The 15,692-nt window shown below is 34.7% G+C and overlaps 1 protein-coding gene across 1 annotated transcript in view; it reads left to right on the top strand.

Moving 5' to 3' along the window:
• Positions 1 to 15,692, top strand: part of LOC111416155 (homeobox protein unc-4-like) — a 60,054-nt gene that overhangs the window by 22,131 nt on the left and 22,231 nt on the right. The window contains exon 2 of the mRNA XM_023048106.2: positions 5,762 to 5,952. Within this exon, the coding sequence (XP_022903874.1) occupies positions 5,762 to 5,952 (191 nt within the window). The remainder of the gene's footprint in view (positions 1 to 5,761; positions 5,953 to 15,692) is intronic.

The raw sequence follows: 15,692 nt of genomic DNA, 5'->3' as shown, positions 1-15,692 counted from the left end.
AATGATAATGTTCCTAAAGTATTACTTAAGATCACAACTCTCCTTCTTCTTAGTTTAGGATTTCTCCTGTTATTCAACGGGTGATAATTGCCATGATTGCACTCATCTCTTCGGTGGTCATCCTGCTGTCCGTTTCCGCATGGGTCGATCCCAATATCTGCAGCTCTCCCTCTCTCTCTCTCTTGTCGCCTTCTTTGTTGGTCTCGTAAAAATAGTTCTGGGATCGATTTAAGGGACTTTATCTCTACATCATTGTACAGCTTGATAGCTTGTAATGTTCTATGACTTTGCCATCCAGCTTCAGCTTACATCTTCGAGACTCCCTAGACGTCACTAATATTTTGTTTTTTCTTCTATGGAAATCCTCATATTGTATTCTTTTGATGTTTCGCAAAATTTATCAAAGAACATCGTCTACATAGCAAAGATAAACATAATCTATATTATTATAATAGTTAAAAATTTAATAATAGTTTATTCTTCACATTGTGTTTAACAATGAGAGTCCAAGTTAAGGACGCATCCAAAGAGCCATCAAGTTGTAAAACTACAAACTCATAACTTAGATGCATGCTAGGATACCACTTACATTTGTAACTTATATCATTCAAAATTGTTGCTTCTTAAAAGGTATCTTTGGACAGTGACAATGTTGCCGTGAAAATATGCAGGATAAGATTTTAAAATTGTACTTGCACAATTAAATGTGAAACATTTAAGAGTCACGATATTACGTAACATAACATAAAAATTGCAGTTACTAAATTTGGTATATGGTTTTTAAATGAAATCATGATAATCATTCTTTCTTGCTGTTATTGGTGTCTAATAAATTACATTAACCCATATCTTCAATTTTCTTTTCATTTTTGATTGCTATTTATCAAAATATTAATTAACTCTTCTGCACAGCTTGATATTGTATCCTCACTTATTGCTTATACAGTCCAAATTTGGTTTCTGTGCTTGAAAGAACTGAAAACAACTTAATACTCAAACTATTTGTTTGAGTATCAAGATATCTCGAAAACCTTTCGATGAAGAAAATTGCGATAAATTTTTTTAAAATCCTTCAACATTATTATATATTAAATGTAAACTTAAAGATGCTAAATGCTTTAATCAGCTATTAATGTTGTACCAAGAAACTTAGATTAATTTACAACCTAGCAAATTTTTTCTGCAATAAAAAAATCACTTTCAAATTAACTCACTTTGCTAATATTGTTATCAGAGCTGCAATAAACATAAACTACAACTATTAGACGAAAACTGATTCATTCCATTTAAACTGCACGATAATCAATGATGGTTGGTTATTAAATGGTACTCTTATGAGTACTTACGATATGACAGGCGTAGTTGTTATTGGTTACTCTAAGACATTCAACTCAAATTCTTCCAAATTAATTTCTTTGGTATTCAGGAATATTCAGGTCTATCCATATTTAGAGAGGATATTTAAGAAATTCTATGCAGTTGGTGAAACAAACGCTTTCCACAGAATAACTTTACGTAGTATAACAGCGAGAACTATAAACGATATTACTACATATACAGTATGTCCCAGGATAGATGTTACAAGAGGTGTAATGACTTAAACATTTTTGAAATTTATTTTAAGGCTAAGAAATTATGCCCTGCTTGGTGTGAAGAGAATTTTAAGAATATTTTCATATTTTGAAAACAAAGGCAGTCTTGACAATGAATCGTAAACTATTTTTAGTTTAGGTAAAGTAATCTTTTTGTTCGTGATATGGAAAAATTTTATTAAGAAAAGTTGTTCAAAATGAGAAATTATGGTCCTATACAAAATTTCAGAAGGATCTATCTACTTTGGTTGAACCATCACATTTTAGATTAAATAACATAAATATTGTATAGTAATTGAAATGTGAACCAAATCTGATCTTTGTCAATAGTTGCGACTACTTAAGTCATTTTTTTTTCATGGCATTTATCATTGTTTTTTTTCTTCACTCTGATCTAATCTAAAATATAGTGGTTTTATTAATGTGGTAGATCTTTCTGAAATTTTGCATAGTACCATAATATCTCATTCTGAACAATTTTTCATAATGATATTTTGTCGTATCATGAACAAAAAGCTTACTTTACCTGAACTCAAAATAGTTTTCGCTTCATGATCAAGGCTGAGTTGATTTTCAAAATATGAAAATATACTTAAAATTCTTTCCACACCAAGCAGGGCTTAATTCCTCAGCCTTAAAATAAAATTCAAAAATTTGTAAGTTATTATACCTCTTGTAACATCTATCCTGGGACACACTGTATGTGTAAAAGATTAACAAGAATGAGTAATTTTACAGATATCGTGTTTGGACACTTTAACAGTAACACGGAACCTTGAATCGCCTTTACCTTATCAATTTCAGAATAGTACAATAAAACTTCTGTTTTTTGATAAAATGAACTTTACATCACTACCTTTTCTTGCCGTGCTTCTATGGACAGAGACTCGTTGCACCGCTTCTATCGACTAACTAAATGTTCATCTATTTTAAAATATTATAATAATTTACAAGGATTCTCGAAGATTCTCCAAGAATCTTCGAAACCAATCAAAAAGTTGTTTTAATTTCAAGAGAATTAGAAACATTTTAAAGAATCTCCCAACATTTCTTTTATGTTTAAATTTTAACGTCATTTAATTTAGATATCTATACTAAAACTAACACTAGACCTAAAAAATTTCGGGTTAAGCTGTGCATCTTTTAAAAAAATGTTTGATATTTCGGATATCATGTTGCAACCTTCTTCAGAAATAAGTTCGAAGTGACGAAATCGGTTTAAATTTGACAAAAAATACATGAAAAGATAATTAATAACTAATTAGTGTCTAATTGTCAACCAAGTTGTTCATTTCTGTTGAAAACCTTTGAAAAAGTTCTCCAACGGTATATCCTTACGGTGCCACTGGAATCTGGTCTACTGAATCTCCACCAATACGCTTATCAAACGAAAAAATCAGCAGAATTGGCTCTACACAACTTGGTTGGTAGAGTATCCAGGATAAAGAGATCTTGGTTTGTGCGTTTCTGGATATAGAAGGTGCATTCAACAACGCAATACCACAATCTCTTGAACGAGGTGCTGTTAACAGGAGATTGGCAGCAACTATAGCGGATTGGATCCGCAATATACTTAATAGTAGAATAGTTTCTAGGTCACTCCACTGTGACACGATACGCTTCAGGCCGGGAGGTGGCTATCCGTAGGGAGGGGTGTTACCTCCCTTGCATTGGTCTCTCCTGGTTGATAATTTGATTGCGATAGTCAAAGTCCTCCAGGTGACCCTAGACACCATTTGCGCACCAGGACTCGAAATATGGATGAACTAATTCGCCCAACTATCCAAGGTGAAGAAATTCATTTCTCAAAGGAAGTCAAATATCTAGGAGTAATTCCACACAAAACCCTCTCATAGAATGGACATTTACAGGGAGTTTTACATAAAGCTAGACTATCCTTGTGGACTTGTCGTAGTCTTTCTGGAAAAAATTGGGGTCTTACTCCTAAAAGACTGTACTGGGTCTATGTGACTGTGGTTAGACCTATGATCACATACGGAGCAGCAACTCGGCATAGGAAAGTCCGACGACTTCAGTTATCAGTAAACTTTCACGAATTCAACGAGCAGCTGGATTGGCAATCTCTGGTACGATGAGCACAACACCAACTCTACCAATGGATGTTCTGCTCGGCCTATCTCCTTTGCATTTGTATATAAAGAAAGTGCCTAGAACTACCATTTACAGATTCAAGCAATATGCTGAAAACTATTCCGACATGTCCTACCAATGGGCTGCGGAAAACTTTATAAGCACTGTTACTGTGCTGTCAATGCCGTCAGATTTGGCGGGATCACTATCAGTGATTAATGCTCGATACCAGATTGTACTGGCTGAACGGCAGTCCTGGGTCGAAAACGGAAATTCTCTAGTTCAGGCAGATATTTGTATGTTCACAGTGATCAAAAACGCCGGAAAGGGTTCGAGCAGGAGTATACTGCCAGACACCTCGACTCAGCCTGGTGCGCAAGTATTTGCTATTGACATGGGTCCTTCTTGAGAGAGAGGTGAAGAACATGACAGTGCTACTTTTTTCAGACAGTCAAGCTGCTTTCCAAACGCTGTAAGCCGTGAAAATGGTGTTAGCTCTGGTTAATGACTGTAAGAGAACATTAAACACACTGAGTTGTGATAATAGAGTTTCTCTGATCTGGGTCCCAGGTCACTCTGGAGTTGCTGGCAATGAAGCGGCAGATGAGCTTGTAGAGGGGACCATAACTAGCAGTTGGCGTATCATTTGCTATGACCAAACATCGGATTGGACTGTGGGCTGAAGAGACACTTCGCCTACTATGGACCGTTTCTCCTAGAATGAGACATGCTAATGTATGTTAATAACATCGCTTCTGTCAAATCCTGGAATATTGTAGGATTTGCTATTGGGCACTGCTGATTAAAAACACATCTCAACATGTTGGGTCTAGCCGACGATGTTGAATGCCGACTATGTGCGGAGGACAAGGAGACGGTTAAGCATGTTTTATGCCACTTGTCTGCTGTTAATCATATCAGATTCTCATTTTTGGGTCGCAGTTTATCTCCCCAAACGGTCTGAATGACTTTTCACCGAGCAAGGTATTAATGTTCGTTAAGAGCATTGGACGGTGAAATTTGATAAAGTTGTCTATCGGAGTACAACAGATAGATATAGATAGGGTCGCGATGCAAGTTTGGTTGGTCCACTTACCCGATATATAATCTATGTAATGTAATGTAATAGGTGGTAGACCTTGGCATATGAACTTTTTATGATACGAATATTTCTACAACTTCGCAGTATACTAAGTAAGATGCAGGAAAAAGTAAGAATAATATGAATTGAGATAATTTTTTGTCAGTGAGAAATCAATAAAATTTATATTATAACTATAATTTCATTTCTTCAAATAAATCAAATCAGGTAAATAAACAAAGAAAAAGTTTATTTTCTGTTTTATATTTCCGGTTGTTTATACGAACATGAAAAAACACGACATGAACGCAGAGAAAAGAGGGTTTGTCGTTGTTGTATACAAGGGGAAAAATTGAATACTAAATCAAAAACGGAATGATTTCGTTCTCCCTACGAGAAATAACGTTATTTTATCTTTCTGACTTCTGCCCATTTCATATCTTAGTTGTTATCTGATTTTTCGAGGAATAGAGAAATTTCCCTCGTTGTTCTCGAGACGAATTGATTCAATTTATCATATTTTATGGGAAAATACATAAATAAAAATAAAAGGAGGCAGACTAATTTTCATAAATAACCTAGAAACAATTGTTTGTGTTCAAAAATAACTTGCAACAAAGTTGATTGGTTTTTAATTTTATAATCGTTTCCGTTTTCTAATTTTAAACCCGTCGTCGCATAAATCACAATCTATTCATTCATTCGTTTAATTATAACTTTTAAAAAATTATTACACATCCGTCTCATCCGTTTCAGATAACCCTTCATTTACTAGCTTTTTCCTTTTTAACAACTAAAGATAGACACGTGTTTGATGACTTATAAATCTTGTAACGAATAAGAATCAATCTATTATTGTCTCGGCTCGTTGTTTACGACACGCATTAATCGACAATTTAACAAGGCTACAATTAATTGCTAATTAGCATCAATTAGAAACTTTTAAACTCAACATCTTTTCAATTTTTATCAATAAAAATTTTATTATATTTTCTAGGTGGAGCTGGAAGTGGTGGTGAAGGTGCCGATTCAGAAAGTGCAGCGTCAAAACGGCGAAGAAGTCGAACGAATTTTAATAGTTGGCAACTTGAAGAGTTAGAAAGAGCTTTCTTGGCGAGTCATTATCCAGATGTTTTTATGCGAGAAGCTTTGGCGATGAGATTGGACCTGAAAGAAAGCAGAGTGGCCGTAAGTTTTGAGTTATTTTTATATTTTGATGTTTGGACGTGCTTAATTTTCATCTTATATCAGATCAGAGTCGGATTAAATCGAAAATAAATCGTCTTAAAAATGATTAATGAGGGTTAAATTATAAATCAAAATTAATAAAACAGTCAAAAAAGTTAAGTTGTGTTTAATTAAATTAAAATATATTTGAGATTGGGGTCAAAACATATTATTCTTTAAATTCTCGTTTCTCAATCATTATTTGAGATATTATCAATTAATAAGAAGCATTTTGAAGCTAATTTAATTAATATTTAATGTGCTGTAAATAATTTCTTTACTCTTACTAATTTCGCCGTTATGATTCTTTAAAATACAACTCCGTTTCTCTAATTATGGAAGTTGTGACCAAAAAGAATGAATTTTAATAAATCGTATCTCAAGAACTAAATGAGATATCATGAATGGAATGAAAAGAAATCTAATAATGATTAACAACTTTCTTAAATACAACATTATATTAAAGAATTAAAAAATCATTTCTCAATAACAATTTGAGATATCATCAATTAATAAGAAGTACTTTGAAGCTAATTTAGTTAATATTTAATGTGCTTTAAATAATTTCTTTACTCCTACAAATCTACCCGTTATGATTCTTTAAATACTTACAACTCTGTTAATCAAATTATGAAAATAGTGTCCAAAAATTAAATGTTAAAAAATCGTATTTCAAGAACTAATTGAAATTGCGGTGAAATAAAAAGCAATTTAAAGCAAATTTAATGTAAATTCGGCAAAACAAATAGTAAATCTTCATTTGCATATATTCTTTTGTAACAACTTTTCTAATTGCGACTGTGCTGTATTAAAGAATTATAGTTTACAAATTTGAATCAATTTTTTCCGCGATTTATAACGTAGAATGTTGAGCTGATTCTAAAACTGACTTCAGTTTTTCTCCATCACGTCCAGTTTTCCAGATATCCCCAAAAATGTAACATACAGTACAGGCTGTCCAAATTTCGATGGGTTTGCAGGGTATCACAGTTATTATGAAAGGTAGAAAGTTGCGGCTTTCGCAAACCTGAGCTAGTTTTTTGTGAAACTTACAATGGCGCAAACCAAATTTTCATAGCCCTCTTCGTTTTTGATATACAGGGAGTGTTTCAAAATTTACGATTTTCAGACACCCCTGTATGTCGGCTATCCGGAAACGTAAAAATGGGTTCTAATAAATTTTTTCACGTAGAATCCAATGGTGCACGTAGAATTGTTCTAGTCATCAAGGTTTTTGAGTTATAAAGAGTTAAGTATTTTAGAAGTTGAGTATTCAGTGTTTGAGTTGTGTTTATAACTCAAAAACCGTGATGACTAGAAAAATTCTACGTGCACCATTGAATTCCACGTGAAAACATCTATTAGAACCCGTTTTTTACTTTTTTACTAAGTTTCCGGATAGCCGAGATACAGAATTTCAAACACACATATCAAAAACGAAGAGGACTATGAAAATTTAGTTTGCGCCATTGTAAGTTTCACAAAAAAGTAGCTCAGGTTCGCGAAAGCCGCAACTTTCTATCTTTCATAATAACTGAGATACCCTGCAAACCCATCGCAATTTGGACACCCTGTACATATGTTACCGGCAATCTCCGTTACGCTGGCACACCTAAGATGGACTAGGCAATTCGCACATTGCCCGAACATTTTTGACCAAGTCCGAAATAACTTTTAATTTTGGGGTTTGCCTACTATGCAACTAAGCAAAATTAGGTGTGCCAAATAAGGCTCAGGGAAAGTCCGAAAAGTATAAATTAACTTCGGACTTTGTCTAAAGTGGGTCAGGCAAACTTGGGTTTCACGTGCTTTCCTTGTCAATGATGCGCACGACGCACTCTGCAAGTTTCAACTTGTCGACGATCAGTCATTTCCTTACTGCGGTTGAGTGTACTTCGAGCTAAAAGTTTCAAAATGAGAAGTGCAATAAATGCAACCGATTGTGTGCCTTTTAAAACCCGGAACAGAATTGAGATCTAAATTTATGGAAAAATTGATGAACAAGTCATCAAATTCATTTCTAATTGAAAGCAAGCAATGCTACCAGGAAATTATTGAAGAAGTAGAAGCTGCAAAGAAAGCAACAATTACAATTACAATATCGTCGCCTTAAACGTTACGATGTGACGTAATTCACAACGCTCATCGTGAAATTGGGCACGGTGGAAGAGATAGAATGATAAAAGCTAAAAGAACCAACCTAAAAAAAGGATTAACAGTTATTTAAAGAAGTGAATTCCCGAAGTCAGGTCGATCTCATAGATATGCAGACTTGTCGTGATGGTGATTTCCGATATATTTTTAACTACCAAGATCATCTAACTAAGTTCATAATTTTACGTCCATTGAGGAAGTGGCTCACACATTATTGGATGTTTTTTGTATTTTGGGAACTCCCAGCGTGTTGCAGTCGGACAACGGACAAGAGTTTGCTAATCGGGCAGTTGAAGAGTTAAGGGAAGTATGGCCCGAGCTAGCAATAGTCCATGGCAAACCCCGCAAAGTCAAGGGAGTGTGAAGAGTAAAAGATATATTATTTGCGTGGATGGAATACAATAAGACTAAGCATTGGAGCGAAGGTCTTCGTTTTTGTCAGCTTCAGAAAAACGACAAACACCTTTTGAAGCGATGTTCGGTAAGCAATAATTTCAGTTCTGTACAAAAAAAAATAACAGTTTCTATTTCATTAAAGGAAGAACCGCTCATATCGGAACACAGTCATTGCCTAATTCTATCAAAAAAGTTCTTAGAACTGAAGAAGATCTTGAAAAGGCACTTGCAACTACTATGGAGCAAGAGAATTCCACTTGTGGTCCTAATGCAGAAAGTCTTGGAGGATCAACTCCGTTTCCTGATGCAGAAAATACTAAAGGAACAACTCCTGCCCTTGATGTTGATATGGCAAAATTGGAACCTGTTTCTTGTATATGCAAAAAAGAAACTTGAGGAGTCCACAAGTGTTATAAAGGGTGTCCCAACAAGAGAACCGGATTTAGATTTGCCGCCATTTTATTAATACGAGTTGTACGGCGTTTTTTGTTTGACAGTTGTCACGTATAGACCGCGCGATTTATGAATATGGTGAACTATTCAAATGAACAACGTCTAACCATTGTAAAAACACATTACAAAAATGGTGAAAGTTTTGCGAAAACTCCATATGAATCAACAGTGAGGCGTTTAATTACAAAATTTGAGACCAAATTTATGCTGGTGGATCAGAAGATCAATGTTCGTCGTCGTCCTTGTCGGTCACTTGAAAACATAGCCACAGTAAGAGAATTTGTGGTCGAGAATCCAGGAACTTCCATTCGGCATCGTGGTCAAGAATTAAACACTTCCAGAAACACTGCAACGCATTTTGGTAAAAGATCTGCATTTGCACGTGTACATGGTTCAATTGGTGCAAGAAAACAAGCCAAGAGACCATGCGCAGCACCGTGGATTTACTGATTCGATGTTGGAACATCATCAAATTAATGCGGACTTTTCGAAGAAAATCATTTTTTCAGGTGAGGCACATTTTCAACTCGACGGATCCGTAAATAAACAAAACTGTCGAATTTGGGGTGCTGAAAATCCTCGTGTGGTATTCAAACAACCAATACATCCACCGCGAGTAACTGTTTGGTGTGCATTTTGGACTCTTCTTTGAAAATGCGGCTTTTTGTGGCCCGAATTGGATGTCATTGATGTGGAGGACATGTTTTTCCAACAAGATGGTGCGACCTGCCACACAGCACGTGAAACAATGGCGTTACTGCAGACCAAGCCGGGCCGTGTCATTTCTCGATTTGGCGATCAACATTGGCCACCAAGATCGTGCGATCTAACACCGATGGACTTTTTTCTTTGGGGCTATGTAAAGGAAAAAGTGTATGCGAATAAGCCTGAAACAGTTGAAAATCTTAAAGAGGAAATAAGAGGAAACAAAAGAATAACCCTGTGCCAGAGGTTTCGTGGTGGTCATTTGGCTGATGTTGTATTTCACATTTAATCGGAACTATTTTTCTTTATGTTGAAATCAAAATATTTGCTTAATTCAAAAAATAAATGTGTTTTTCTTTAAAATTAAATCCGGCGCCTTTGTTAGGACACCCTTTAGCTGTACGCAAAATGTTCATGTCATCTGTGCCCAGAGTACAAATAATACCAACGGAGCATCAGTTTTATGTCTTCGGTGTGCAACAAGAAAAACGATGACTTGCAGAGAAAATGAAGTTAACATCTAATAACAAATTTCCCCCGATTGAGGTTGGAACATCAGTTACTCTGCCTGTTCCAAGCCTTGACAGGAGCACAGGAGATGTGCGGCATCCCAGAGATTGAATTCTTTCTGCGTCAGATTAGTAGCCAAAACTCTGCCTTCGAAGGCCAAAGGTTTTTGAAGTGTAACTGCAATAAAAAATGTCGAACAAATTTATGCAAATGTAAGAGGGCTAAAGTGTTTTGCAACTCGAAATGTCACCATTCAAACTCGTGTTCAAACAAGTAATGGTTTACACAGTTTCCCATATAATCTATCATATGTATTGTTATTTTATGTATGTTAATTTACACTTTTCGGACTTTGCGTGAGCATCATTTGGCACACCTAATTTTGTCTACTTGCGTACTAGGCAAACCCCGAAATGAAAAGTTATTTCAGACTTGATCAAAAATGCTCGGGCAATGTGCGAGTTGCCTAGTCAATCTTAGGTGTGCCGGCGTAACGGAGATTGCCGGTAACATATATTGTTTAATCTGCATAATGTGCTTCTATAGCTATATGGACATGAAAGTAGAGATCCAAACGAACATTTTGAGGTATTGATGGCATAAATTGGACTCTCCGGTATTTTGCTAGAGCCTAAAACAACTAAACAAAAACAAATTTTTTGGTAATTTTCCCATTTTTTTCCCACTTAATCGCACCGTGACAAAAAAGAATTATATATGAACAAAAAAGTTAGCTATTCTATCTTGTAGAATATTTAATTCTCTAAATATCGAAGCATTGGACACCATGGGCCGTTCGCCCATGGTATTTTACCAGAGATATCGTTAATTTACAAGAATCGTGTAAAATTTAATTTTTTGCCATTTTAACTACATTGTTGAAACAATGCAATTTTTTGTATATCTTTGGGTCGGTCTATCTAATGACACTCCAGAGATAATCTCCCACCATCGCTGCGTCTCAGTAACCTTGATAACGTCTTTCCAATATCATTAAATCTTGATGGAACCCCGATTAAATCTTATAGCATGGTAATTGTGTAATAAGTTGGAAATTATTTCGCGACAATTCTCATCCTTATGGTTTCCTAAAAATCCATGTACGGTTTGTTTGAAGCTAATCCACGCCGTTGCTTCTTTTGTTGTTAATTTTGTTATTTGAAGGCCAACAAATATGCCTTCTTTTAGTTTACCGTACGATAGTTATGGAAAGAGCTTGGTAAGATATTAAATGCTGGGCTTTCTGCATTCAACGTTTTCACAAAGTTTTTCATCAAACCCAATTTGATGTGTAGTGGAGGCAATATTACAGATTCTGTTCTCACCAGAGGGTTGTTTAAGACATTGAAAGCGCCTGTATCGCAGTGTTCTCTAGAAGGCCAGTCAATATTTTGTAAAACTGTCTTGTAAGCCAGTAACCTCAGCAACTACCTGAAAATCATATTTCTTTACTGCCTCAATTACCTTTAAATCTGCACAAACTTTCCATTGGGATGCATTGTACTGAATTAGACTCAAAACCTCTTATATACACACATATGTTTCTTTAACACTGACGGCATGAACAAGTGGAAAAGTTGTTTCCATTATGAAGTAAAGCTGTTTTAAGAGTGTTTTTAGAGCTATCGATAAAAAGACGCCATTCACTTGGTCTATTTTCAATTCATCAAACAGTCTTTCGTCAAATATTGTACAAATGTTTCGCCTCTGTTTCGATAAACAGTTACACGGGTTGTAGGGTGTAAGTAATTCCATTGCTGTAAGCGGGATGGTTTATTTTGACATCATAGTCGCTGCTAGATGACATATCTTCACTCTTCTATTTATTCTGATCACTTTCACTGGATTGCATTAATTTTTGGCTCATCTTACATTAGGACCATAAACCAAACTTTTTCTTGTTTTTTCGTTTATGCTGTCTAGATTTATATTACAGAAATAGCAGTCGAAGTGATCTGATATCTGTGACCATAACATTGGAATACCAAATCTATTCAAAGTCCATGGCTTGTCTAAATTCGTCAAAGCAAACCCAAAATAATGACAATACGCCTGTTGTATAACAGTCGTAATTGGTCGTCTCGTCATCCCGATAATGTATTGATCCTTTTATACTAAAAAAATTTTCAAATAAGTACTGTTTGGCAGAACAATGTTCTTTATTATTAGGTGCTCAATACTTATGGCCAAGACTGTACAACAAACAATCACATTATTGGAAAAAGTTTTTCAGAACTCGTGCCTGTTAGACCTTTTTTTGCAAAAGAGATTCTCATTCGTTTTCACTTTCTGGGAAAAGTGAAAAGTAGTATTACTAATTGCTGCTGTAGTTAACCTTTGGTTTATTGTTAACAAAAAATTAATATTTAGTGGGCCTACCCCTTTGCCTTAATCAGGGCCAAAATCCTTTTTGGTAAAGAGTAGGGTCGGCGTACCACTTATGGCCAGTTTAAGGATTGTTTTGAATTCCTTGCCTTGTATTTTGTAAAGAATTAAATTGTCGTTAATTGTCATTAGTGGAAAAGTATTAAGAAAATAAAACGTAAATTCAACAAAAAACATAAAAAGGAAAAACTACCGTTTTTCCTATTATAACCACTTGATCACCATTTATAGCCTGGTGTATGCACTATATTTAGCCACCATACTTAATCTAAACTAAAATTATTGATAAATTGGGAATTTAATTGATTGAAAACTAGTATGTAAAGATGTAATGATTTGAAGAAGAAGTACAACGACAAGAAGTACAGAGTATAAACCTCGAGAATTTACAGTTTCCGGTTCTGGTATAACTTCAATGACATTGGCAGATGAGTACCATATAATATCAGCTACCTCTGGCCATTTCCAGTATATACCACTTTTTTTCATCGCTGAACACCGTACTTCATCTTTATCTATTTGCAAAATTTTAGCAGGATAATATTCTTCATCATATTTTACAATAACATAAGAATCCACATCCCAGTTTTTAGGCTGATCTTTTATCCTTGCCGTATCTTTAATTTCATTTTCCATTTCCTTCGCAAGTTCATTTTGGTCACGGTTTGGTATGGTTTGATTAATTGATACTAGAACTCTGTCACGTTTAGTCTGTTTTACACATTTGTTTATGGTCTTTTTCTCCATCGTCTTTTTGTTTGACTTGCTTTTCTTCTTCTCTTCTTTCTTTCGTTTTCGTTCATTTTTCTCCGCTTCTTTTCTTGACAATTCATCAGCTTTAGCTTGAGCTATCTGAATCCACTTATCGGTGGTCAAAACTGAAGGCACATGATCTTTTTTCCGCTTTTTGATTGATTGCTTAGGCTCGGGATAATGAAGAACATCCTTTAGAATATCGTTCAGGGTACTTTTAGCTTTTATAACTATATTCTATCACCTGATGATATCACCTTATCACCTTCACCTGATGCTGATGGAAGAACAGAACCTGTTCCATTTTCACTACCCACGGTTTGAAATTGTCATTATCACTATCCCACTCTGGAAATTCAAAAATGATATCAGCGTCATTTAAATCCGTATTTAATAATTCCAAAGGTACATCTTCCACAATGTCATTCGAAGGTAATTCTTTCTCAATATCACTTGTATCAGATGCTTTCTTAAGACTTTTCTATAATTTATATAGTTCCAAATAAGTTGCCATTCTTCTTTTTTCTGAAATGTTTCTGTAAATAGAACTAAAACAGTCTTCTTATTGATTTGTTTTTCTATGCATCTGAGGGCTATGTTGTTATCAGAACTTATATTAACTTCTGTACGAGCTTCTGTATCTATACCTTCTTGCACACAGGACTTTTGTTTTATACCTTTTATACCTTATCATGCAAGGTTGTTCTAGGCACTCCAAAACTACTACTGGCCTTTGCCACAGCCATTCCAGCTTGTTCTATTGCTTGAAGTGCGCGTGCAAGTTGTTCTGAAGAGTATTGATGAATTGGACCTTTATTTCTTTGCATAGATCTATTAATATTTTCTTTGTTTTCTTTTTCTTTTTTGATGGTGCCATTCTCAACAAAATACCAAAGCTAAAAACTAACTTGGTTATCCTGGCTAAAATTGGCACAACATTTGTCTAAATATAGCCATCTAAGTGACTATACATGGAAAAATATTTTATATGTGTTCTATTTATAGCTACTTTTAATTTATAGAAACGATAAGTAGAATTTATAGAAAAGTGATGTAAAAGGGCGTTAATGCTGTTTCCAAGACATTTTTAGGGTGCTCAATACTTTTGGTCAAGACTGTATTTAAAAAATAATAATATTGATTTCGTTTAATTTAATATTTATACTTAGTTCCTGGAAGTGTTAAAACACCTCTTTATTAAAAAAAATTGTTCGTAAGAATGTTTCAACATCGCTGTTAAATATCAAAAAATAAAATTTTGCACGATTCTTGTAAATTAACGATATCTCCGGTCAAATACGTTCGATAATGGTGTCCAATGCTTCTATATTTAGAGCATTAAATGTTCTACAGGATAGAGTAGCTAACTTTTTTGTTTATATATAATAATTCTTTTTTGTTACGGTGCGATTAAGTGTAAAAAAATTGGATAAATGCCAAAAAATCTGATTTCGTTGAGTTGTTTTAGGTTGTATCAAAGTAACGGAGGATCCGATTAATACCATCAATACCTCAAAATGTTACTCTGGAGCTCTACTTTCATGTCCATGTAGCTACACAAGAACACTATGCAAAATAAAAAATATACTGAATATAAATATGTTTTATTATTATGTTTAATTTACGACTTTCCACATTTTTGGAGATATCTTAAAAACTGGACGTGGTGGAGAAAAACTGAAGACAGTTTCAGAATCAGCTTAAGATTTTGCATTATAAAAAAATATCACAGTCTTCGAGATTTTTCTTGTAAACTAAAGTAGTATTATTAAAGTTATCTTCAACAAGAGTGAATTTAAAAGAATCGTATCTCAAGAACTAATTGAGGTATCAGGTTGAAATAAGAAGCGATTTAAAGCAAATTTAATGATAATTCAACACATCAAAATTTATTCCTTCATAAATTCTTTTTTAACAATTTTTTAAATGCGATACTCCATAAAAGAATATTACCTTTTTCTAAACTATATTTTTGAATATGACTTGACGTGTTGATCGATGTGTTTATTATTATTATTATTATTGCTGCCGGGCTGAGGAGAGCGGCCCCTCTCGTTACCGCGACCTATAAGATCTATTGTAACTTTAGCCCTCCAAAGGTTTAGGGCAAATGTAGGTCCTTAATGAACCTTAGTATTGTCCTGAGGTCTTGAACCTTTATGTCGGTAGGTAACAGGGGAGTTTTACCGAAGATGTTGTGCCTTAGACGGCCTCTGGCGACGCAATTGCACAGTATATGTTCAGCAGTTTCTGACTCGTCGTTACATAGTCGACAAGTTTGATCCTCAGCTTGTCCAATGTGGAAGAGGTGGTATTTTAGAGGCACATGGCCGGTCAGGTAGCCT

The sequence above is a fragment of the Onthophagus taurus genome, chromosome 5, assembly GCF_036711975.1.
Source record: "Onthophagus taurus isolate NC chromosome 5, IU_Otau_3.0, whole genome shotgun sequence".
NCBI lineage: Eukaryota > Metazoa > Arthropoda > Insecta > Coleoptera > Scarabaeidae > Onthophagus > Onthophagus taurus.
Note: the sequence above shows the minus strand (reverse complement) of the source record. Positions and strands in the feature narration are given on the sequence as shown.